This window comes from Pocillopora damicornis, chromosome 4, assembly GCF_964200805.1.
Source record: "Pocillopora damicornis chromosome 4, jaPocDami1.2, whole genome shotgun sequence".
NCBI classification, from domain to species: Eukaryota; Metazoa; Cnidaria; class Anthozoa; order Scleractinia; family Pocilloporidae; genus Pocillopora; species Pocillopora damicornis.
The window spans coordinates 30389820-30413651 of record NC_142673.1 but is presented as its reverse complement, the minus strand read 5'-3'; the positions used below and the strand labels follow the sequence as shown (position 1 = coordinate 30413651).

General features: G+C 36.6%; 3 protein-coding genes and 2 long non-coding RNA genes across 7 annotated transcripts; 2 read left to right on the top strand and 3 right to left on the bottom strand.

The window, feature by feature from the left end:
• Positions 1 to 1549: 1549 nt before the first annotated feature.
• LOC113676978 (autophagy protein 5) lies at positions 1550 to 14322 on the bottom strand. Its single transcript, XM_027193725.2, has 8 exons — positions 14179 to 14322; positions 13842 to 13969; positions 8268 to 8346; positions 7566 to 7643; positions 6885 to 6969; positions 5605 to 5699; positions 3172 to 3220; positions 1550 to 2863 (listed from the first exon to the last, which is right to left on the bottom strand). The coding sequence occupies exons 1-8, from the start codon at positions 14287 to 14289 to the stop codon at positions 2664 to 2666; spliced, it is 825 nt and encodes a 274-aa protein (XP_027049526.2). The 5' UTR covers positions 14290 to 14322; the 3' UTR covers positions 1550 to 2663.
• LOC149047689 (uncharacterized) lies at positions 10862 to 11887 on the bottom strand. The gene is made up of 2 exons (XR_016185783.1): positions 11612 to 11887; positions 10862 to 11125 (listed from the first exon to the last, which is right to left on the bottom strand). It is a non-coding gene; the product is annotated as an uncharacterized LOC149047689 (long non-coding RNA).
• On the top strand, positions 14322 to 16597 carry LOC113676977 (dimethyladenosine transferase 1, mitochondrial). The gene has a single exon (XM_027193724.2). The coding sequence runs from the start codon at positions 14340 to 14342 to the stop codon at positions 15429 to 15431; it is 1092 nt and encodes a 363-aa protein (XP_027049525.2). The 5' UTR covers positions 14322 to 14339; the 3' UTR covers positions 15432 to 16597.
• On the bottom strand, positions 16412 to 20450 carry LOC113676980 (uncharacterized). Of its 2 annotated transcripts, none has more exons than XM_027193726.2 (4): positions 20163 to 20450; positions 18117 to 18368; positions 17640 to 17798; positions 16412 to 17016 (listed from the first exon to the last, which is right to left on the bottom strand). In XM_027193726.2, the coding sequence occupies exons 1-4, from the start codon at positions 20344 to 20346 to the stop codon at positions 16799 to 16801; spliced, it is 813 nt and encodes a 270-aa protein (XP_027049527.2). In that variant the 5' UTR covers positions 20347 to 20450; the 3' UTR covers positions 16412 to 16798. The 2 variants fall into 2 exon arrangements, with proteins under 2 accessions (XP_027049527.2, XP_027049528.2); XM_027193727.2 differs by having other exon boundaries at positions 17640 to 17768; positions 20163 to 20445.
• On the top strand, positions 19537 to 22733 carry LOC113676981 (uncharacterized). 2 transcript variants are annotated; one of them, XR_003446760.2, is made up of 3 exons: positions 19537 to 19831; positions 22335 to 22423; positions 22535 to 22733. It is a non-coding gene; the product is annotated as an uncharacterized LOC113676981 (long non-coding RNA). The 2 variants fall into 2 exon arrangements; XR_003446759.2 differs by lacking the exon at positions 19537 to 19831 and having other exon boundaries at positions 22223 to 22423.
• The last annotated feature ends 1099 nt before the right edge of the window (positions 22734 to 23832 follow it).

Genomic DNA, 23832 nt, shown 5'->3' with positions numbered 1-23832 from the left:
CATGGTGAACACCACAAACCACAAACCGTAGGCAACCAAACATCACACATCAAATTTCACCACAGAACTATCGACCAATCAGCCGTTATTCTCAAATTAGTCCCGCCGCAGGAGCGCGCACTAAAATTAGAATTAACTAGACCCTGTGAGCAGGGTAACTGGGATACCTAGATGGTACTGGATCCTTGGAATCAAGTGTAGTGATACTACGGGTGTCGGATTAGTATACTGAAATAGTGAGCTCAAGTCTGGCTAAGGGCATACACCTATTTCAAAACATAGGCATGCTATGCATGCAAGAGTTATTTTTTGTAGGTTGGGTGGATTACTGGTGGTCTACATTCTTACAAAAGGAAAGAAGAGTATTAACGTGGAAACTGAACGAAAATGTCGAATTACCTCACACACAGGTATTTTGTGGTAGATTATGTGTGTTGTGCGAATAAATGTAACCAAAAATAAACTGTATTGGTGCCACAGATACCTGTTAGTACAAAATGCAGTCAGCAGACCGGATATAAAATATAGACTGGAGACTGCAGATTGGGTACAAAATGCAGACTGAGAATCTGAAGAGTTTTTACGTCTGGTAAATAATAACATGTCATCTTACAGCTTACCGAGCGTCACGCAATCGCTTTTCCTCGATCAGCCTTCACGATTATTTGCACTATTGTGGAAAATTCCTGGCCCATTTCTTGATGAAAATCGATCGTAATATAATTTCAAGCCTTCAATATACTCTTCTTACTTTGTGCGCGAGTTGGTTTGTCTGATGTCTGTACAGATTTTACCAACGTAACAAAAGTAGATGATGTGAATAACAGTGATGGTAAAGCAAGCTTAAAACGGCAGAAATCACCAGAAACTACAACGGATACACAGTTCGCGACTCAATCCGGTCCAAAATTACCGCTCAATAACATCTTTTAGCGTGGATTGGCGGCGAACAATACGACTTGTGTATGCGTCTGTAAGTATTTCGAGCGTTTGCGCTATAATGCTTCAGGTGATCGTAATCAGAACACGTTGAAATACAAAACGACCGACAAGAGTTTTCTAAGCAAAAATCTCGTGTTCGTCATGTGACCCGGACCTGTACGTGCATGACAGCGTCAATCATCATCAAGATAATACGTGATCAGCATGTGAACACCTTCACCCTCATTGGATCACAGTTAGTTGTCATGGTGTTGAGGGCGCAATGACCACTGGGTACTATTGCGCAATTTTTCCATTTTTTGGCGGAGGAGAAAAAAAAAGAAGACGACTATAAAACAAAGGCATTTTATGACTGGGCTACCACAGGTATCCCAGTAAAAAACATTCTCATTGGAAGAGGGGTATGTATGGGGGATATCACTACAATCTTAGGAAAAAAAAAAGGGAGTATGACCTTCCCCGTGCGTGCACCAATCGTTTCTAGCGCTCATTCATCCCTGCAATGTGTAGATTAGCGAACAACCTAGTGTAAATGTGCGTACATAATTCTATTGATTCTAAGCTTAGTAGTATTATCAATTTCCTTCAAGCATAACCTGTATTATAGTAGTTTATACATTTTCTTTATTTATTGTAAAATATTGGGCAATTCAGCCTTTTGGCTATCTATCTATCTATCTATCTATCTATCTATCTATCTATCTATCTATCTATCTATCTATCTATCTATCTATCTATCGATAAGTTCTCTAAGGTGATATTCTCTTGACAACGGTTGATTGTTGGCTTATGATTGACAGGTCACTTGGTTAGAATTTTCATGCATATATCGTTGGTATGGCTCTTGCTCTTTAATTGTTTTTACCAGGATCTCCTTGGATATCATCACGATGTCTTTTCCGACACACCGTTCCAAAACCGGCCATAGAGCCTTTGATTACAACCGAAACGAAAGCTTTACGCTTCGTGGAATCCTTCGCACCCGAGGTGCATAAAAAAAAACTTTCGTTTACCTCTAAGCAAAAGTGAAGAATTCAAAAGTAGGTTTATGAAGAACACGGGCTTTAAATTAAAACACCAGAATGTTATGGATAGTCTTGCGTACATTCAATATCTAAATGTCTTTAAAGTCACTGTTACTTTACAGTTGTTCTATCAATAAATTAAAAAAATAAATTCCTTTATACAAAGAAGGGAAGAGTAAAAAATCTCTCTCATTAAATTTTCCTGGACGTCATTACCCGCCTGGGAGTAGTTATTTTTTGTGAGTTAGAAAACAAATGAGTGTTATCTTGGTAACCTGTGGTGTACAGTATACCGCAGGTAGGGTACAGTATATCAGAGGTGGGTTACAGTATACAAGAGTTAGGGTACATTATACTGCAGGTAGGGTATAGTATACCAGAGGTAGGGTCCAATATACCAGAGGTAGGGTACAGTATAGTGAAAGTAGGGTACAGTATAGCGGAGGTAGGGTACAATATACTGCAGGTAGGGTACAGTATACCTGAAGTAGGGTACTTTTTTTGGCCAGGAGAGCTTTGGAAAAGGCATCATGCTTGTCTTGACTTTGAGTTCTCATTAACTGCTTCTTAGATTTTCCTTTCTTAAGCTATCATGATCATTGTTGTTTAGGGACACTTGATTGAAATGTGGTCAATAGGAGTTACCCCTTCCAATCCAAGACGATAAAATGAGTTTAGATGCCCCCTTCAATAACACTACACAACCCGGACGATAACAATGTACAAAAAGTTATCAGGATGACTAAAATGTTCACTGATCCAGTGTATAGGTGTCTCTAGAGGGGGCTCAATTCCTTGAATCAGAATCCTCCATTCATTGTCTATCTTTGCAATGCCATTAGCAAACACCTCAGGAGCAAACTCATGTAACAGATCACCAAGTGTGTGCTGCTCGCCTATCAATGAATGCAGATGAAATTTTTAATATCTAATTGAAAAATTTTGTTTTGGTTTCAATACAAACAGAGGAGAATTTGTTTTAGTCGTGAGAGCATACATTTCTACAATAGAGACCTTTACATTCTAGTACTTCATGGGTAGTTTACATTCCTAGGACATCTACAGGTTCAAGTATTTAGTACAAGTGAAACAATGGAGAATGCAGTTAAGCAATGGACTGAGGGAATAATTTTGCAGTATTTCAGTGACAGAAGATAAAAATCTTAAACATTCCAATCAGAGCTCTATGGAAGATGACACTTACCATTTTCATTAAAGGGTCTGAACAACTCCTGGATAAACTGTTTGTCAGGCTGCAAAATACAATGCACCCAATTATATAACACAATTAGAATGGGCGGAAATCACCAGCACTTCAAGATAAACAAACATAACATAAAACCATAATAACTTCTGCCACACTTGAGTTCTAGAGGTAACAGTTCATACCAGTAATAGTAGAAACCCTCAGTCTCAAATGGAGCAGACTTAACTCCTATACTCCTGAGATCCAATTAGCAATACTCCCTTCCTGATGCTTATATTTCACTATAAATCAGTTCAAAGAATTTGGTGTTTCATCAAGGAAAGTTTGACTGACACATGTATGTTTGTATTCTCTTTATTTTTGGGCTGGATAATACTATGAGATTTCAAGAAGTGTTCTGTTCTGATTTAACCTTTTACACCCCAACAGTGATAGGGATTTCAATTCTCCCAACAAATTCTCCCTTTAATCATAAATTAAGGTCATGAAAATAAAAGAAATGATTGTGAAATGAGGGAAACGACCTTTTAACGGTACACAGGTTCCAAACAAGGTACGTAATTTCCGGCCGTTTACCCGCGGGTAATCTGTTGATTTTGCATTAAACGCGCGCGGGGAGGGGAAGTGCGGGTTATGTGACAATTTTAAAATCCACCGGTAGTTGAATTGAAAAAACTTATCACCAACATGCGTTTCCACCTCTCAAATGAATTTTATTGTATTAAGAGTGCCACAAAGCGGCACAAAAACATGATGCCGACTCGAGTTTATTTCACGCATAATTAGTTACGTGACGAACAAATTGCTATCGGCACGCGTGAAAACGAAACCTCGATGGTGACAAAAATAATCCAAAGATATCCGGCGCATTAGTAACAAATTTCCATTTAACACTAGCTTGAGCTAAAGAGAATTTTCCCGTTTTAAGGGACTTGTTAGGCTCAATAGAACCGGAGATATCGACTTTTTCAGTAATCGCCGACAGTACTTTATAATTCAAGTTTTAACACTCACTCAGCTTTCTTTCAACAAATCAACATGGCGCTGAACGATCGCTCGCACAAAATGTGGCCACAAATTCGCATTCTGTCAAGTATGAACGTTGAGATTGGGACGTGGGCCGCTAGTGTTTTTACTGTATAATTTTATCAATAAAGTACATGCTAATATTGACACAGAATTGTGCACGCGTCTGAATTTCTTTGACCTTAAAACTCGACAAGGACGCTTTCAAGTTGTCGAAAGTTCAGAGATTCCAACCCTCCCGATTTGATCGGGAGTCTCCCGATTTGATGTCTTGCCTCCCGCTCTCCCGATTTTTACCAAATTCTCCCGATTTATCATAAAATTCTGAAAACTAGGGGAAAATTGCTAATCTTTAGAATTTTTGGCGATCTGTCACTGTGAAACACTCATATTATACTTACTTTCTTCGTGAAGAGCATTATGGTATGTTATAACTCAGGCCGGAATGATGTCAAAATTCAAGAAATGGCACTTGAGAGAACCTAAATTTGCAAAATTTCCCGGGGGCATGCCCCCTGACCCCCCTAGAAGCTCGTGCCTTTGGCACTAATAATTACTCCCTATTTTCCATCACATGGGGTTGGAATCTCTGAAAGTTAGATCAGACAGCTTCTAAAAGATTGAAATGTATCACCTTTAATGTCACGTTTTCGCCACCAATAAGTTGAATAACATAATGTGGGGGTTATCCACCAGTGCGGGTAATCGGCCGTGCGGATAAACGACCGGAAATTACGGTACATGAAATAAATGTCGCAGTGCTGTGTTATGGAACACTGTTTGTGACTATGAACAAGAAGTTGGACACTCAAGTCTCAATAATCTGGAAATAACACCTACTCACTACAGACTACTTAAAGGAATTCAAATTTAACATACTTTCCGCTTCTACTGCTTGCCTTATACACACCCATCTTGTTTTTACTTAGAAGTTACAATATATAACATTTTCTATTTTTGAATTCAAGTAATATTTAATACACAACATGCAATTTTCCTTCTTTCTTCTCACAAGCTTGTAGCTTTAAAACATTATTGTGTATAAATAAAGGTCATCTATTGATCTCTTTATCTATTCATCTGAAATCAGAAAGCTCTTGGTTTTTAGACAAATTCTCCTTGTCAGTGCCATAGGAAATGTGTAGAGAATACACATACTGATGTCAGTTAGGGTGTTGAGGGTTACAAAAGGGAAAAATTTAGTAGGCAAGATGAGCTAAGCATGCAATTTGGCTTCTAACAATTAAATCATCATTCTAATCTCACCAAAGCACAAATATTTGCACTAAAAGGTACTTTAAGTGTTCATCAAAAAGTATCCTCTTGTACTGTTTTCTGTGTCCCCAATGGGTGACCGCTTTATTGACATAATCCTGACGCAAGGAAAAGCCTTTAAAAGATTACCTGAAATATTTTGAAGGGGATATGTTTGAAGTAAGGATCATCTCCTGTTCTCTCCATCAGACGGCGATTTACAGCCCAAAACTGCTCAAATTTATCTGTTAGATTTAAAAACAAACTATCATTCATATGATATGTGCTCAATGATTCTCACAAGTTATGTGCAGTGAAAGCAATTACCAAGGGTGAAGTCTAAAAATTATGATTGAATGTAGCTTAAAATTGCTCCTTCTAGATTACACTTGAAGGTTTCTTATGAATGCACTGTGAAGCCACATGTTGGATGAGATGGAAATTTAAAAATATAATGATAAAATAATAATACTTATATGGTGCCGATATCAACATTGCTATTTTCATCAGTGCTTAAAAATAAAAATATTTCAAAATTACCCAGACTACTTAAATTGTAAAAAAAAACTGCATAAAACCTACTAAAATCAAGATTAAAAAGTACATAAAATCACAAAAAAGCTTTCTGAAATAAAAATGTCTTGAGTGTTTTTTAAAAGAAGCCAATGAAGGGCTACCCGTACTCCTAATTGCATAGGGCAATGAATTCCATAGTTAAGGAGCAGCAGCAGCAAAAGATCGATCTCCTAACGTTGTTAAAGTCTTGAATTTCACAGGGTTTAGTAGCAGTCCATCACAGTCAGAGCATAACTTGTACTTACATGCTTCTTTTAAGACTAATAAGTTCCTGGAGATAAAAAGGCGCTAAGCCATTGATAGCCTTATACGTCAACAATAACATCTTAAAGTCTATTTGGAATTTAACCAGCAAAATTGGAGTCTTTGTTCCCCATGAGGTTTACAAGTCAATTTTCAAGCTAGGAGGCTAATTTGGTTGAAGTTTATCCTATTTCCTTAACATTAAGCATCTAGGACCAAAGCTACTCCCATCAGTTGGGGTTTCAGTCCATTGCAACTAACTACTTAGAATTTCATTTATCCAATTTGTTTTGAGGCAGAATTTATTTCAGGGTAACTCTTTTTCATCCTATACTGACAAATAGGAGCCAAATTTGTCTGGAAAACACTGTTATTCAAAGATTGTACTGCATCCCTAGATGCAACACTTATTCACAGGTAAATATGGTACACAGTTCTCTTTATTACATATTATCACCTCTGAGTGGGGGAGTTTGTTCTCTCAGGAACAATTCTCTGCCTCTAGTAGAGAAAAAGAACTGAGACAAACGTGGACAAATATTTTGCAGGGAGCTTGTGTTTGGGATTTGTAAAACTATGTTTTGGTACAAAATACAACATTCTTCACTCACCATTACTTAAACCAAGCCATAGTTGCTTATGATCTTTCTTCTGCATCGAGTTTATAACTTGTGATCTATGCTTCAAATTGTCTGCCTGGCAAATGAAAAGTACATAACCAAATGAATGTACAAATAAATACTTTTCACAGATAATTATGAACTATTTGATAAAATATTCTCCTCAAAAGTTTTCAAATTTGCAGAACTATGACCTGTATTGGATAATCAACATCCTAAACCTTTCTGTTCATGATTTTCAAACATTAACAAGGCATAAGAAATTGTTAAAAATCAAATTGACTGTATCCAAAATTATCCAAATCACATTTATGGGTAAAACTGTTTACCACCCCGATTCAGTTGTTAATGTTTATAAACAAATATGGAAAACAAAACTATGGATCAGAGCTGTCCTAAAAACCCAAAGAGTGACTAGCATCCAATTTCTTCACACAGTAATACTGTTGAATCATTCATTTTTAAAGTTAGTGTAGATCATGATAATAAAGGAAATGATCACCAACCTAAGAGGCTTCAACTGTTTAGAAAATTATCCTTGTCAGTAACAAAGAAACAGTAAAAAGAAGGTTATGGAAAATATAGATACAGATGTTAGGCTGCAAAGGGTTAAATCTTTCATATTGTTACCTAAACTAATAAACTATTACTAAACATTTACTTAACTGTTACCTCTTTCACAGCAGACATAAAATGTGACTCTATAGCTTCTTTTCCAGGACATCTCATCACTTCAGTTTCTGGAAATTTCTGCAGATTGAATTTTAGAGTATCTATTACAAACTCAGTACAAGGTCTCCATTACATTGTAATTACATTTGTATACTCTGAAGGTTCCAGCAATTCAAATGACTGAGTTAATACCACAAATAAGATGTAAGTTTCCCTTGGTTGGGAAAAAAATTGAAACATTTCTGTTGTTAATGAAGAAGCTCAAATTGTTCTCAAATTAGTCTCTTTATCCACATTACACTTTTGATATCTAACAGTATACAGACAGTTTATCACATATGACCTTGGCTAGTATTAATGTAAATAAAGACCTAACTCAGCACCAAGTTCTCTGTAACTTGTTGAAAGAAAAAAAAAACATTGGAATCAATATCAGTGTCTGAGTAACTGTGCACCTACCCCTCCCCACACCAAACCAACTTTAACTAGTTATCAGGGAGTTAACTGTTCTTGGGTTAAGAGAGGGGTAGGTGTTCAGACACAGACAATGATCCTAACAGTGCATGTAACCCAAAGGTTTGGAGTCCACCTCCTCATGGAACACCATAAGGTTTCAACCATAAAAAAGATGAATTTATAAGTTTGTGATGTAAATACGTTTACCAAGTTCAGCTATTTGGAAATTCGATATTTGCTAATTACCTGGAAATGAACTGTAAGATTCCATGGTAAAGAAGCAGATGAACCATGTAGGTCAAACAGGACACCAATAGGATAGTGCCTAAAGTGCAGTAAAACATAGATCACATGACTTTGTCCATTAATTCCTCTGGATCAATTAGGGCAATTGAAAGGAAGAAAGGAAAAAAGGAAGTCGCTTGTTGTTCTGATTAGCAGCATATATACGTAATAAGTAATGAATCAATGTTCACTAGTTGAGTGCAAGTAAATTCATCATTGATAATAAAGACATAGTGTTCAAAGGGATTACACTCATGTATTCCAGATACTGGCTCAGTGCCACTAACAAATGAGCTACAAAGCTAGGCAAATCTTGGGAAATGTAAGACATAATGAATCAATATTCACTGGTTGACTGCAAGCAAATTCATCATTGATAATTAAGACTCAGTGAAAAAAATTCAGGGTTCAAAAAGAATTACACTCATGCATTCCAGATACTGTATTTACTCGTGTATAAGTCAACCTTTTATGACCAAAAAATCACCCTCGACTTATACACAAAGACCTGATTTGAGCAATCCAAGAAATTAGCATAAAATTTACCTGAAGTCCATTGGGAAGACCAAGTTTATAAAACCAGTTCTAATTGTGTTTGAATTTTGTCACTTTTTACCGCATTCTTCCTCAACAAAAATGTTTGAAATAATAAATTTTAAGTGGCTTAACAAAAAGCTACTGGAGCTGATTTTTATTGTGACTTCAGACTGTAGAGCAGACATTTTTGCCTCCAGCTTTGCTGCTGTTAACAGTGCTGAACTTTTGTTTTCATTGAATGATTTCAGTGGCTTGGTGACCTGGCTCACATGGTCTTGTATGTTACCTGTGATCCTTCAAAGTTCTTCGGTTCTCCTTCGGTCTAATTAATCTTCCTTCAATCTCAGCATTAAGATAGAGGCAATATTAATGCAAGATTTCATTTTCAATATGATTCACAAAATATAGTAAAATACTTCTCCAGTAAATCGAAGTGCTCATATATACTTAAATCGTGGTGATATCAACAAGTGCTAATAAACTTCACAGCATATGGTTACATTTTGCTCGGCATTTTTTTTAATTCCCTGTGTTTTCAATACATTCTCCAAAATAAGAGTTACTTCTTTGACTTGAAATAAAGAAAAATCTGATTTTTGACCTTGAAAATGAGGGGTCGACTTATAAACGAGTTCAACTTATACACAAGTAAATACAGTACTAGCTCAGTGCCACTAACAAATGAGCTACAAAGCAAGGCAAATCTTGAGAAAAATGCAACTTTTGATTGGTTCTTAAATCCTTGTAAATGAATTTGAAAACATATAACAAACATGGTTAAAATTGTTTACTAGACTTATTTTTTATTCCGAAATTTTCTTGACCCTTTAACCACTGAGAGTGACTGGCATGTAATTTCTCCCAACAGTATAACCCTTGCAACACACAGTCAGGTTATGAGAATAAAGGAAATGATCACCAACCAAAGATTTTCTTGATTGATAAACAAATTCTCTTTGTCAGCACCTTAGGAAATGTATAGGAAAAAGTATGGAGAATATGCATGCGGATGTTAGGGTGTAAAATTTTAATTCCACGCAATATCTACAAAATCTAACTAACCTTTCAGACATGACCTGGTTAAATCACCTAAAAAATTGACCTTTGAAAAATGACCTGTTTAAACAACCTTGAGAATTGGCCTTGTCTTATATGGTAGAAAAATCCTCACCATGTTGTGAGAATACCTGCACTAACACCCATTCATAAATCCTTTAGTCCAAAACTGTAACCTCTAAGAAAGATCAGCAACTAATTTCTCCTGACAGTATCGTGGTTGAATAAAAAATTAAGGTCAGATGAATTAAGGAAATGATCGGCAACTCTAGAGGCTCTTGACTGATTAGCAAAGTTTCTTTATGAGTACCTTGGTAAACGTATGGAAAACTTGCAAACTAATATTAAGGTAGAACCCTTGTGAAATGGCTTTTGGAATTCCTGGGAATTTATTCCTAGGAATTCCTAGGAATAAAGGTGTGAATTTTCACAGTAAATTCGGACTGGGAATTCCTAGGAATTCCTAGGAATTCCTAGGAATTCCCAACCATAACAACTCTGGTTCTAAAAACCTAGAAATTCCCAGAAATTCCAAGTTTATAGCCAACAGGACTTGGAATTCCTAGGAATTCCAACTCAGAGAACCAATGACTTTCCCTGAAAAGCTGTAAATCTAAAAAATTCCTAGGAATTTCTGGGAATTTTTGGGAATTTTTAGGAATGTTTAAGAATTACTGGGAATTTTAAGCAAAAATTTGAGGCTAATGATAAAAAAACCCAGCTAAAATTCAAGTATTCAATGAAATTTATTTAGAAGCTTAATTAAGGCTTACATGTAAAATATTTTTGATTAATTATTAACATCAATGTGTGGTAATATTAGGATGGAATTTGGTTTATTTTTCTTTTCTTGAAAACTTCATACAGATTAATCCTAAATTACAGCTATTCATGTAAAATAGTTCTAATCAATCATTAAATTTGGTTTGACACAAATTGTGAATAAAATCTGTTGATTATTTTCCATAGAATACAATATCTTAAGTTATATTTGAAAACCAAACACTCTTGGGAGTGAAGGGGCTAATTACAGACAAATAAAATTGATTTTTTGATTAAAATCTTGTTGTAACTGTAACAATAAATTAGAATGAAGTTATCCTAAACTGCAAACTTAGCTGCTGTTTGTACTGTTTGTATTTTTTTTCCTGGGCTCACAATGAGTTGGCCTTGAGTGAGGTTGTCTGCAAGAACCTTGACCATTTTGTATCTGGATTCCTTGACATCTGAATTTGAAAAAAATAATATATTAAAATATGTATATTTAAAGCTCAGACCAGGCTTTTAAGATGGCTATGAGGAAAAGGGCATTCATTGGATTCTCAAATTGAGAAATCTCTGTTATATTGAGTGACTTTTATATTGGAGTTAGTACATCTCTCTCATGGATTTTACTAAAAAAGGACTGAATACATTATTTTGTTTTTACCAAGGAGGGCTTCTTTATGTACTAAGGTTTGTTTAATAACAGTTCCTATTATGAATCTTGAATGTTCCCAAACGTGACTAGAGGAATCTTGAAACCTTACTGATAGGTTTATTTCATTGTAAAGCATAAGCTTAAGAAACTGCGGCATGCAAGTGACCGATTCGATTCTCAGAATTATTCTAGTTTCAGTTGCGCCGAGCGTTATGTAAGCTTAATTCAACCCGCTACATCTATTCTTTTATAAGATTTTGATCACGTAACGAATATCACAATTTTTACTCACCACAAACTTTCAAAATTGTAGCTTTACAGATGGCCACTCGACCCTTGTTTGTACCAGTAAATATGTCAACTGTTGTCCCTTCTTTTAACTCCACGGCGCCAACGACTTTCTTTTCTTTTACAACACTCATGCTATTATCATTTTCCCATTGAACAACAATAAAAGCTATCTTTAGAAATGTTATATTAAGCAAAACAGTTGAGAAAAGCAATCAACCGATGAAAAGTACATTCAAAGATGAGCGCCAAATGGAGTCTTCTTTGTTTCCGATCACGGGCATGATCACGTGGATCTTTTAGGACTTGTCATTGGCTAGCAAAGTGAATCCGCTGGCTTGCCGATTGCAGTGTTAAGAGAAGCACTCAACTTTATTCTGACTTCTCCGACCGGTTCTCTGCTTCTAGAAGATGGATACCTTGGTGATATAAATAAAGATGTGAGCTCACTCTATGTAGAAATAATCGACAAGAATCGATCATATTACAAATGCACGATTTGTGGCTGAAAGTTGTCGAGGAAACAAAGACTCGAAACTCACTTGAGTCGTGTCAATGGCAAAGGTGAGAAATAACACAAGCCAATCACAGTTTTGAATGCGACTACAAATCGTCTTTTACCCTCATATTTATAAAAGAAGGATACCACATTCGGAAGTATAAGAGATACATAGATGATCCCAGTGTACCAGTACCTAAATCTACAAAGCTTGACCGTAGCAAGTGTTCAGCAACACGTTCCAACACCGCCATCTCGATTCCTTAGTCAGTCGTTTCCACTGAACTTAAAGCAGTAGTGACAACAGAGTAGAGTGCGTCTTACAAAGGAGAAACATTTGTACAAGAGACAGAAGTAGCTATATGCAATTACAGAGGTGCGTTGGAACTCTGGTCCACAAATAGTTATGCACTGCCCGAAGTATAAAACAATTTTGTTGATAGCTGACAGACAGAAAAGAACAACAAGTAAACTTTTTATTATTGAAGTGTGACTAGCACTTTTCATTTTTGTATAAAGAAGGACTTGTAATTTGCACCAAAAATAAAAAGATGTAATATTTTTTGGGAGATCCAGTGATTGGGACATTTAAGAAATTAAGTTATGAAAGGAAACTTGGTTGGTACTTCTCACTACTAACAAGTCTTGTTGAAAAATATTTTCAGATCAGAGTGTCAAACAAAGTAAATTGAAGACATCATTTAAAAGATGTTTTTTCTCAAAGGGAACATTGACTACCTCTGTCTTGTCTGCATGCCAAATGTTTGCAAAGTGTGTGGATGATCCACAAGTATTGGAACTCTTACAAAAATGTTTTGTAAGAATAAAAACAGCAAAATAAATTACAGCAATTAGTCATGAAAATAGAGCAAAAAACTGAAAAAAAAAGCAGCAACAACAATCATGAAAAAAGAAAGATTAATCAGGTGTTGAATTGTTTGTCTAAGGCATGAAATTTCTACTAAAAGTATTGTCAACAAAAAGTCTCTGACAGCGTTTGAGGCAACTGAGCTTGACTGTTCCAAGGTTTTCTAACAAAGGTAACCAGTAATGTAGGTTAGGGAAGTAAGATAACAATGTAATTATTGTTAATTATTGTGGAAGTTGAAAAATTTCCATTTAACATAACTGACAGCTGGTTCATAAGAAAATCCATATTAATGTAAAGATTTACTAAAACTTAGTTGAATAATAAATTTCATGATCTTTAAGTTATAAACATGTACATGTATGTACATCTCTTGGTGTGTTTTGTATAGCATACCTTTTATTGAGCCAAAGTTTTAAGCCTCTGAAATTACTCTTTTTCTTAAAACCTTCACATTCAAGGTATTGAGAATTTCTTAGAATTTATGTGGACCTCAGGGTATTAAAATTGCCTCAAATTCAATTCCCAAAAATTCCCAAGAGATCCACACTTCTTAAATTATAGGTAGTTTGTAAAGCTGAGAATTCCAAGGAATTCCTAGGGATTCCAAGTCCTCACAAAACTGGAGTCTTCCTTTCCCAGAAATTCCCAGTAATTCCAAGCTTTTTAAATCAGAGTTAATTTGCATAGTTGGGAATTTTTGAGAATTCCTAGGAATTCCCAGAAAACTGGGAATTCAGTTCGCAAGGGAAATACTAGAGCAAATCAAACATATACAAATTGACCTGCGGATAAGATAAGAAGTAATGACTAGCCTGTATTTTTCACACACTTTCGCCTTTAAGGTAGAATCTTAGAGACACCTACCATTTCAATGGCTGTCCATCATATTCAAACCACACTTCATCAACACTTTCATTACTGATTGCCCTTTGGAAATGTCGTTGAACTTTATCCGTGACAAGAGTCAGGTAACTCAGTCTTGGGACCAACAGCTGAAAGACATATTGAACCAGTTATTTTCTACCTACAGAAATTATTATAAGAGATCCATCATGGGATTTCAGAAACACAGAAAGAAAAATGTTTCCGACTGCTATGAAGAAATTACACTGAAGAGAAATAACTCACTGCTAAAACAGCTCAATGCATTCAACTTGGCACTTAAACCACCTCAATTTACATAGGGTAAAACAATACTTACGTAGTAAGGATCTGGCTGTTCTACGGTAACCACCTCATCTGAACTTAAATTAAAACAGACAGGTAATCTTCCGTCCCATATGTATCGTAATACCTCCCTGTCCTCCGCCATCTTGAAACTAAAACATTCCCAGCAATCAATGCGAACTATTACATAACAACATGGCAGCTAAGTGGAAGAGTTTATCGTGGATGGTTAAAAGTTTTTATTCCTTAAATAGGACTCTTTCGTTGTACCATTCACAAAAATCATCCTTGGTGAGATACAATTACAATGATTTATATACGCAATTGAAGAGAAACTACAAATACATTCTAGACGAGAAATTGGCCGCTAAAATTGCAAAAAGGCTTGAACCTTTACGAGACGAATCAATAGTTGTAACAAATCCTGGGACGGGAGTTCTTGTGAAAGCATTATTGAAAGCCGGAGCGAGTCATGTTATTGGACTTGAACCGGAGAGGAAATTCCATCTGTCGTTAACAGACCTCAAATCGGAACTTCCAGAAGGGGAAAGATTTGAAATCCTTCATGGTGATTTCAGTAAAATCGACCCTCATCTAATGAAGAAAGATGTCTGCATCCCTCCAGCTATTTCATCCGAGGATGTGCTTCGATCGGTTAAACCCCAGCCGTGGGAATCCGATCATTTAGCAGCGAGATTTATTGGTATCGAGGCTGCTGTTAACCCTGACGTTGTGCACCGAAATTTGTTAAGGCATCTTGGGGCAATAGCAGCAAAGAACGGCATCTTCCACAAAGGGAGGAGTGAACTGGCTTTTTTCTTTGCAGAGGATCGAGCGCATAAAATCACTGCTCAGTTTGGGAGTAAATATTACAACAGACAGTCAATCATGTTGGAAATGTTTTGCGATGTAAATATTTTACTCCGAGAACCCTGTTCAATGTTTTATCCTGTTCAAAGAAAAGAAAAAGATAGTTTTCTGACATTGGTGAGTATTATACCTAAAAAAAAACCAAGTGTGGACATAGCAAGGGAAGATCTGGAATATTTAAACTACTTTATCAGACTTCTTTTGGTTAAACCAAAAAGCAAAGTGTTAGATGTAATGGAAACTATTAGCCCAGGAAGCCATACGATTTTTGATGAGCTAGAGTTTGCAGATGATCTTACAGTAAGAGACCTTTGTACTGAGCAGATCAGTCAGCTAGCTAGTGCTTTTTTCCACTGGAGAGGAAGATCACTGAATTTTTTCTATGATGTAGGAAGTCATGAAGTAAGAACAAAGTAGGAATTGAGTAACCCCAAGCTCTCTACCTGTAATTATCAATAAACCTCATTCTGATTGTTCGTATTGGCTTTTTAGTGACCAACTCAGACCTTCACCCCGGGTGCTTGCCTGAATGTTTTTTCTTTCATTTTTTCACTATTTTGCTGATTCTTTAAAAATTCCATTCTAACAGGGAACATAATTTAGGAAATGAGAAGTCTGGCTAGAAAGAACTTATAAGCAAAAAAATTATTATTTTTGATAGCCTGATCTGGTTGGCTGGTTCTGACTTATGGTATGTAACCTGAGAGAGGTGAATAAAATGCCCCTTGTTCCCCTCCCCCTCTTACCAACCATATTCTTTGTGACAAACTTAAATGCCCATTTTTTAATAATTGTAAGGAAAAACAATCAATTTGATGTCACTATTAAGTCTGGGCAAGGTGACATTCTTTGGTATCTTGTTTGACAATGAACTTCAAAGTAAGAAAATTGGCCATTCTTAAGAGAAATCTAAGGTAAAAATCATTTTAAGTCTATTGAATGTAAATCATAATATTTGTTGAGCCTTTGATGTGTATGGTTTTCACATTTTTTTGGTTTCTGGGGTTCCTTCAATTGAAAGGTCAATTTTTTTGTGGAGAAACTATATAACATGTAAATCAAGAAGGGTGGAGATTGATCATGGAAATTTTCTCTGAGGCCCCTTTAGTCATGTAGCAGACCTTCTGATTAACAGGAGAAGTGTTTGATGGGGTTAAAAGGATTATGTGCTGAATGTGATGGCATGATTTCAGTCAGTTTCATTTGTTTCTGCCTGTTACAATGATGATTGATGGCAGAATGTAACAAAATTACAAGCCTATCCCTGAGCCACTTTGTGGAAAGGGGCTCTAATAAGGCTAATAATTTTGGTCCCTTTTTACATTCTTTTCTTTCCTAGCATATGGTGGTTAATATCAGAGTCTGTAGGGTGTCTGTAGGATGCAGCAAACAAGAACTTTGTAAGAGTGAGTCTATTTTATTAACAGATCAGTTCCTTTGGAATAAGCTTGTCATACACGCTTGTCAAGATAATTTTTTTAAGGAAGTTAAATTACTTCATACCTTAGGGAGTGAGTTCTTGTGAAAATCACCCCTTAATGACTAAAGCTGTTTGTTGTCGAATATTACAACTGTAATGATAATTTTTAATGCAGTTTGATATTTGAGCCTTGTTTTGTGACCTTGCCCATGTTTGCCAATGTTAAATAGCAGTAATAATTTTTAATGCAGTTTGATATTTGAGCCCTGTTTTGCGGCCTTGCCCATGTTTGCCAATGTTAAACGGCAGTAATTAACAGCTGGTAGCATTGTTCCAACAATGTGTGATGTTGGTGGTACAGGTATTATCCAGATGTCAAAAGTGTTCTTGGTACCATGAAAATTATCACCAGTACCACAAAACCCACTATAAAACCAGCTAACATGTTATCGAGTTGCTTCTGTTGGATTTGAAGCTGTTCCTCTACCTCTTCCTTTAACCTCTCATAACATTCTCTTCCCTTTTTTAACAGTTCTTTGTATTCCTTAAGTTTTTGCCTCAACACCTCACTTCCTTGGCCTCCTATTAAGTTTAAAACAAAATTACAGGATCAATGTGAGTATCTGAGCAACTAAGCACCTACCCCTCCCCTAACGTAACAACAATTCAAAGGTGCTAGTAGTTCATTGTTGTTGGGTGAGGGGAGGGGTAGGGGTGCAGTCGTGTAGAAACTGACATTGAGCAAAATTACTTATGCATTTCCAATACCCCTTACATGGGGCTATGGAAAAATATTTACTGTTCAGCAGATGGTAACAGCATACTCGTGACTCACGGAAGGACTTTTCATTCAAATGGGAAATTGAATTGATGGGATGCATTTTTCAAAAGGCATCATTTCATCAAACTAATATCTGTGAAGAGAGAAATTTTAAGCCCACCTTTCAGATACAGTGATTTTAAAGATCTTTAATTTTTTTTTTAGAATTCCCTTCCATGAATCGTGAAAGGAAAAGTTATTTCCCGCGAAACGTGCGTGAGGGGAGCCCACGAGGGGAGTCCACGAGGGAAGCCCACGAGGGCTGATCATAGGCCTAAGCTACATGGGTCCTACATGTACAAAAGTTAAGAGAGCCAGATGGTGACCCAAAAAAATCAACAAACGAAAAAAATACTGGTACCAAAAAGGTTATTTAAGACCGTACCTTGTATGTCATCCAGCATTTCTTTAATAATCTCAATCTTGATGGCATTTTTCTCGAGTCGTTCCTCGTGGCTCGTTAGAATCTGCTTGTGCTGCTCAAACCTTCTCCAGGGGTCACTGAGTTTAACCTCTGAAACGAGACAGTGAGGCAACTCAATAGCTGGAGAACGAAAAATGGAAAGCATTTGCTTACAAAATTAGAACTCAATTTTTGATAGTAAAGTAGATGGTATACCGGTACCGGAACTCTGAGACATTCGAATCTTAGCGCAATGCAGGACAGTCTTTTGACGCTAATGGCTGGGCTACGAAAAGTCTCCTGAAGCTTAATAGTCCCGGAAAGAACAGCATTGTTCCCAACTGCTTGGTAACCTGAATCATTTTCAAGTCGATTTTGCTGAAACAGTTTTATCGGCCATTAAGATGTGCCTCCAAGCTGAAAACCTCTAGATTCAGTTTACGTTCTCCCCTTGCTCGCCTTGCTGATTTTCTTCTCGCTCGTTGGCTAGTTTTCTAATAAAATTTTCTATTTCTTGTATCTTTGCATCATGATCCTCGAGGAATTTCTTTTGGTCATCCAAGACACGCTCCAACGTGTCTAATTTCGTGAATAGTTCATCTGAGGATGGCAGTGTTTTAGTTTCATGTGTTGCACCGTAGTCTTTGGTTGGTTTCTGATCGTCTTCACTGGGTAACAACTTCTGCTCTAGAGAGATGGTCCTGGAAGACCCTGTGCAAAAATGAGTCAATAATTAATAAACACACACACAAAAAAGACCTCATCATATAAATGCATATCAAATCAAACAGTCAATTTGCTGGTACATATTTTAAGGACTTAAATGAGGCAATCTACGATATCCTTGTTATCCGTGACATCAAGCTCTCCGCATTGAACGCGCAGAATGACTCGACTCGCTCCAAGCCTTTCTTTCACCTAACATATTTAAGGGGGTAAGTTTCTGAAGAAACTGGGGTGCTGCGTCGGTGGAAGAGTATAACAGGGTAATTAAGTGTTATCAACTGAGTTGGTAGGAGTTTAAAAGCTGACGTTTCTAGCGTTAGCCCTGCGTCAGAGTAGTTTCACCTTGGAAACGTATACCCATACGGGCCAAAAACATTCTTTTGGTTGTTTTCAATTACTTTACATGTTTCCACTTGTCTTCTTTACTCTTGACTTGATAATGACGTGAAGCAACGTCGAAACGTCGTCAAAATGCCTTTTCAAACAGTTTTAAAACGTTTTTTTGCATCTTTATGAAGTTCTTACGTTTAATTTTGCAATCAAACGAACCAAAACAATACAAAAATATAACTAAATAATTAAAACAACTTTAAATTCTCTACATAGTTGTATTCTTCTTTGCTTTTTCTTCTTGCTTCCTTCTTGGCCGGTGAAATATCTCGAAAGAGATCAATTTGTTTGAAAACTTCAATAACTGTTCTAGTAGTAACTGTTGCATTACGAAAAGCCGTTTTTCCGCTCTTGTACAATTGACCAATCTCAGTACAACTAGTGCTTAGTATACTTCATGATATGGATATAACCCTATTTACAGCTTACTTACAAGAAAATGATATTCAGGAAAACGCATTGTGAAAATCATGTCAAACATCAAAATCCTAATAGTTTTACTGATGACGAAAATCTTCATATCTTAGCAATATTTGGTAAATGATAATAAAAAAAAGATTGTCTTTCGATCCTCAGTCTGAACGATCTGTTAAAAAATAGTACTTAAACACTGAAAACATATTGACTGATATATATGTAAAATGAGCTGAGAAAGCTAGTTCATTTGCCAAGGTTTTAATGTCATAATTGACTCTTGTGCTTGAAAAAGATACTGAAAATGTTAAGGGGAATAAAATGTGACAGTTAAATGAAAATGAATATTCCTGACCGGACTTTCAGTGGGTGGCTTTTATATTATTTTCATTTCGGAAGTTCACCGATTCTGCACCCTTTCTTCAAGGAAGAAGTTATTATAAACAGGCAATCTCTGAATAAGTTGTTTAATTTTGGAACCAAAATTTAACCATTCTGGACTAAAATGTGATCCGCCTTCATTTGACAGTCAAAGAAGGATTGTATTGGGATATCTCGCTCTTTGATCGTCGCTGTTAGCGCTCAAAGAAACTTAAACGGGAATTCAGTTTTATGAAAACATCTTCGTTAGAAAAAGCGTTATGGTAAGTGTGCCCAACAAATGTAGTATTTGCCGATCTCAATTTAAGATTATCTATCATAAGATGTAGTAATAATGATAATAACGAAGCATCTTTGATCCTAACGCTCAGTGACATCTTGAAGTCACGGAGCATATGAGACAATCATTGTAAAAATATTGCCATCATCGCGTATGTGAAAAGTTTACAAACAATATTCTTGGTTGGAGTCAACAACATGCGTCAAATTCGAGTTGCTTTCTTTAAAGATGAACCGGAATTTACCACGAACAACTGTTTTGTTAACCGTGTAAACTCACAAACGGTAAATAAGAGATATTTTTAAAATATTTACCATGTTTTGCCTTTTCGTGCGATAACTCAAGTTTTTCACGCCATTCCTTGAATTTTACCAACAACTGACCCATTTGTTTGTAGAGTATTACTCGAGTAGAACTCGCCCGAAAAAAACGAATTTTTGACGCTGGATAAAAATTATTGTTTGAAAGGCTCAAAATTAAGCTGGAAAAAGACCGCATATGTTTATTATTCAAATTAGTTCATTCGTTTGTAGTTTCTTGTGCTGCCCGTTGTTTTTACTGAAGTTTTGCACCTGTGAACAGCAATGCCTCTTCATTGGTAGAGAAGTTTATTATCTTCTTTTGTGATAAGATTGGACCATTGTAATGAATTCATCACTTATCAAAATTGCCTTTTTAATGCAGGTGTCACGTTTGAAAAGCTCCTAAACATTTTACAAGCCCGTAACATCCGCGCCTCCTTACGCGAAAGGATTAACAGACACTCTGCCACAAAACATACTTCATAATACTAATAACTGGAACAAAATTTCTACGCGTAATCCCGACTTAACGTTTTCAAATTTTGACTGGGAAAAAAACGTTACTTTCAAGACGTGTGGCGCCTAAAATTATTTTGAAATTAGGGCCTGTTTACATGGAGGTGGGGGACCCCAGGTAGGTGAGGTAACCTGCCTAGTCGTGGTCAAAAAATAAAAATGCCTTTACATGCAATCTTACAACCCCGGGGTGCTGGGGTGAGGTTTCTTGAGGTTGTTGTTACGCTTGCAATTAAGGAGTTTGAGCAGAGGCGTCCCAAGCTCATATCTCGAAAAAGACGAAAGATTAATTCTCGGACACAAATGTATTTATTCATGAAAGCGTCACGCGTTGTGTTACGCAGTGTTTGGTTTCGCGAGAAACCGTTGACTTAATTCGTTATACGGAGTAGTTTGGGAAACCAAATATAGTCGATTTACAACGCTAAATATTCCGAAATGTGAAAATTTTTACATTCCTTGTGTGTCCGTTGCGGTTTCTGGTGAATTCTGCCATGAGACGGCTAGGAAATGTAAAAAGTTTTAAAACATACATGTTTCGCTTTTGAGCTTTTTGCCATGAACGCTACCCTGGCTAGGCGAGTTACCCCACCTTGAGACGTTTACATGGCAAATTGTCACCCCGGCTGACAGGGTTACCCTACCTGACAGACAGGACAACCCGCCTAGGCGGGTCACCCCACCTATCATGTGAAGGTGATCAAAATAAAATAAGAAATTATATGGACAGGCGGGTTACCTCACCTACCAGGGGTCCCACACCTCCATGTAAACAGGCCCTTAGTGCCATACTTAAGATAGTGCATTCAACAACTCTTATCTTTAAATTGATTCTTTTCTTGTCACCAAAGATGCTTGAAATATCAACTGGGCCTTTCCTCTTTTGACGGTCGGTTGTAAGAAATATTTTAGGTTGCCATTGGCTGGAAACAATTTGGAAGTATGAAGAATTTATTTTGTATTAAAATGTCGGTTTAAGAAAAATGTGAAACACCCGGCATCTGATAATTTTTTAAAGAAAAATTTGCATCAAAGCTACATGGACATGGCTGACTGCCTTAACTCCAACCTTCCCTTAATTATAAGTGGGAAGCAATGCAGCTTTTCCCTAAGTCAGTTCTTATGAAGGATTTTACTTAAAATGACTCAAACCGCTGTTGAAGTTTTGAAAGATTGATTTTAAGGGCGCGAACTGTAAAGTTAAAGAGAGGCGTAGTTAGCAGGAGATAAGGCCAGGAGAGCCAGGAGGGCCAGGAGGGCCAGGAGAGCTCCGACCCTCCCATTATTTTTCTATAATTTTTCTGACGACAAAATTCTGTGAAAAAAGAGGATTCTCACCTGGCAAAATTTCACTCATTACAGTAATTACTCAACATGCACCCATTACATATTTAGTGTGCCCAAAACATATTTCAGACGCCATAAAACCTCTAATAACATTTAATTTTGGTATTCAGAGACAATTTCAGCCAATTTTTAAACTCAACTGAATGGCTGTTTATGCAGTGCGTGATCAACCGATGTGAATAAAGGTATAAAACGCACAAACTTCCCTGGGCAGAGCTCAGTTTATCTTTCATTGCTGCTGTTTTTCTCACGCTTCGGAGATTGTTGAAACGATGGATTCTCGAAGAGTCACTTTCCTCTTATTCTGTGTTTTGATTTCAGCCTTCATGATCTGTCAAACAGAAGCAGTGTTGGGTCCTCGTCATCCTGGATCACTAAGGATGAAAAAAGATAGAGAATTATTTCAGAAGGTACGGTGTTGTCAACTGGGTCTATTGCCTTGCTCTTGTAGACCAATAATGATGTTTAGACCAACGACGTTTATTTGATTACTGTTAAAGCCTTTTTTTCATATCTTTCAGCGTTCATTTTATCAAGCGAACACTGTCCGTGACATTTGTGTGGCTATGAGGGAAGTTTGTGAACAAGAAAATGACGATCAAAACGGACTCTTTCAATAAGTTCTTTAAGCAGTAAAGATTATTTCAAACTGAAGTGTAATCTCGTCCGGTATCCATGTCAGAGCGATAAATAACAAATAATAAATCGTTTGAAATATCACTAACTGTTTCCAGAATGTTTCTTTCTGTTCACGGACTCTCGGTCACTTCTTCAATTCAGCCGCGAAATTCTCCTCATCATATATCCATATTATCATACCCCTCTCCCGCTGTCTGACATGTCTTGAGTTTAGAGTTCCACTCTCGCAGATTCCACGCCTAAATTAGATAGCCTCCCGCACTTTCCTTATTTGCCCGTTGGGTACCCGTATCGTTTTCTTGAGTATGAACTGTGACGACATATACTACAGTCCTCAAGCTCCGTAGGCAGGTGTGGCCGTTAGCAAAGCGTTAAAATATGGAGAATTTTCACTTTTCAATTAGGGGACAAAACAATAGAAACCAAAGGGTCCACTCATTTTGTCCTGGTGCAAACTATCTTAATAAAGATTCCAAGTAATGAGGTGGAGGTGGAGGCGGAGCGGAATAAGACAATTTTCACCAATCATCCCTAACAATTACGAACATGTAAAGTGTTGCTCTTAGTACATGCTATTATCATATGTCATTTGGATCATTTCCATCACGGCAGGAGACGATCAATATGTTACTAAATATGATGATGATGTTAATAATAATAATAACAACAATGATAATAATGATATTAATAATGATAATAATAATAATAGTAACTGACATTATAATATTCATTGTGACTGTCGATATTATTACCCATCAGAGTAATTTCCATTCAAAATATCCTCATTACGTTCGAGGATAAACTTTAGGGAAGGAATACTATTAGTGCCCGTTTGAAGGTTTCTGTGGGCTTATCGCCATGTACTTTAAAACCGGGAAAGCTGGTTTGTGTCTCTACTCTTACAATTGCGTTTCCATGGTTTTTTTCAAGTCTGACTTTGATATGTTGGGTTCCACGATAAAATCTGGAACGCACTAAGGTTTTAAATTCATTTCGGACTTATCTTCCCTTGCACTTTGCCTTTTTTCAACTCTTTTCATTTACTAAATATTTTCCTTTCTTTAAAGCCCAACTAGTATGATTTAAACTTTATCCCATTAAAGGAAAAGTTTTTTCAGGAACACTTAAGAGATATTATCAATACGAGATGATATGTTTATAACGCGGGCTCATTGTTTCC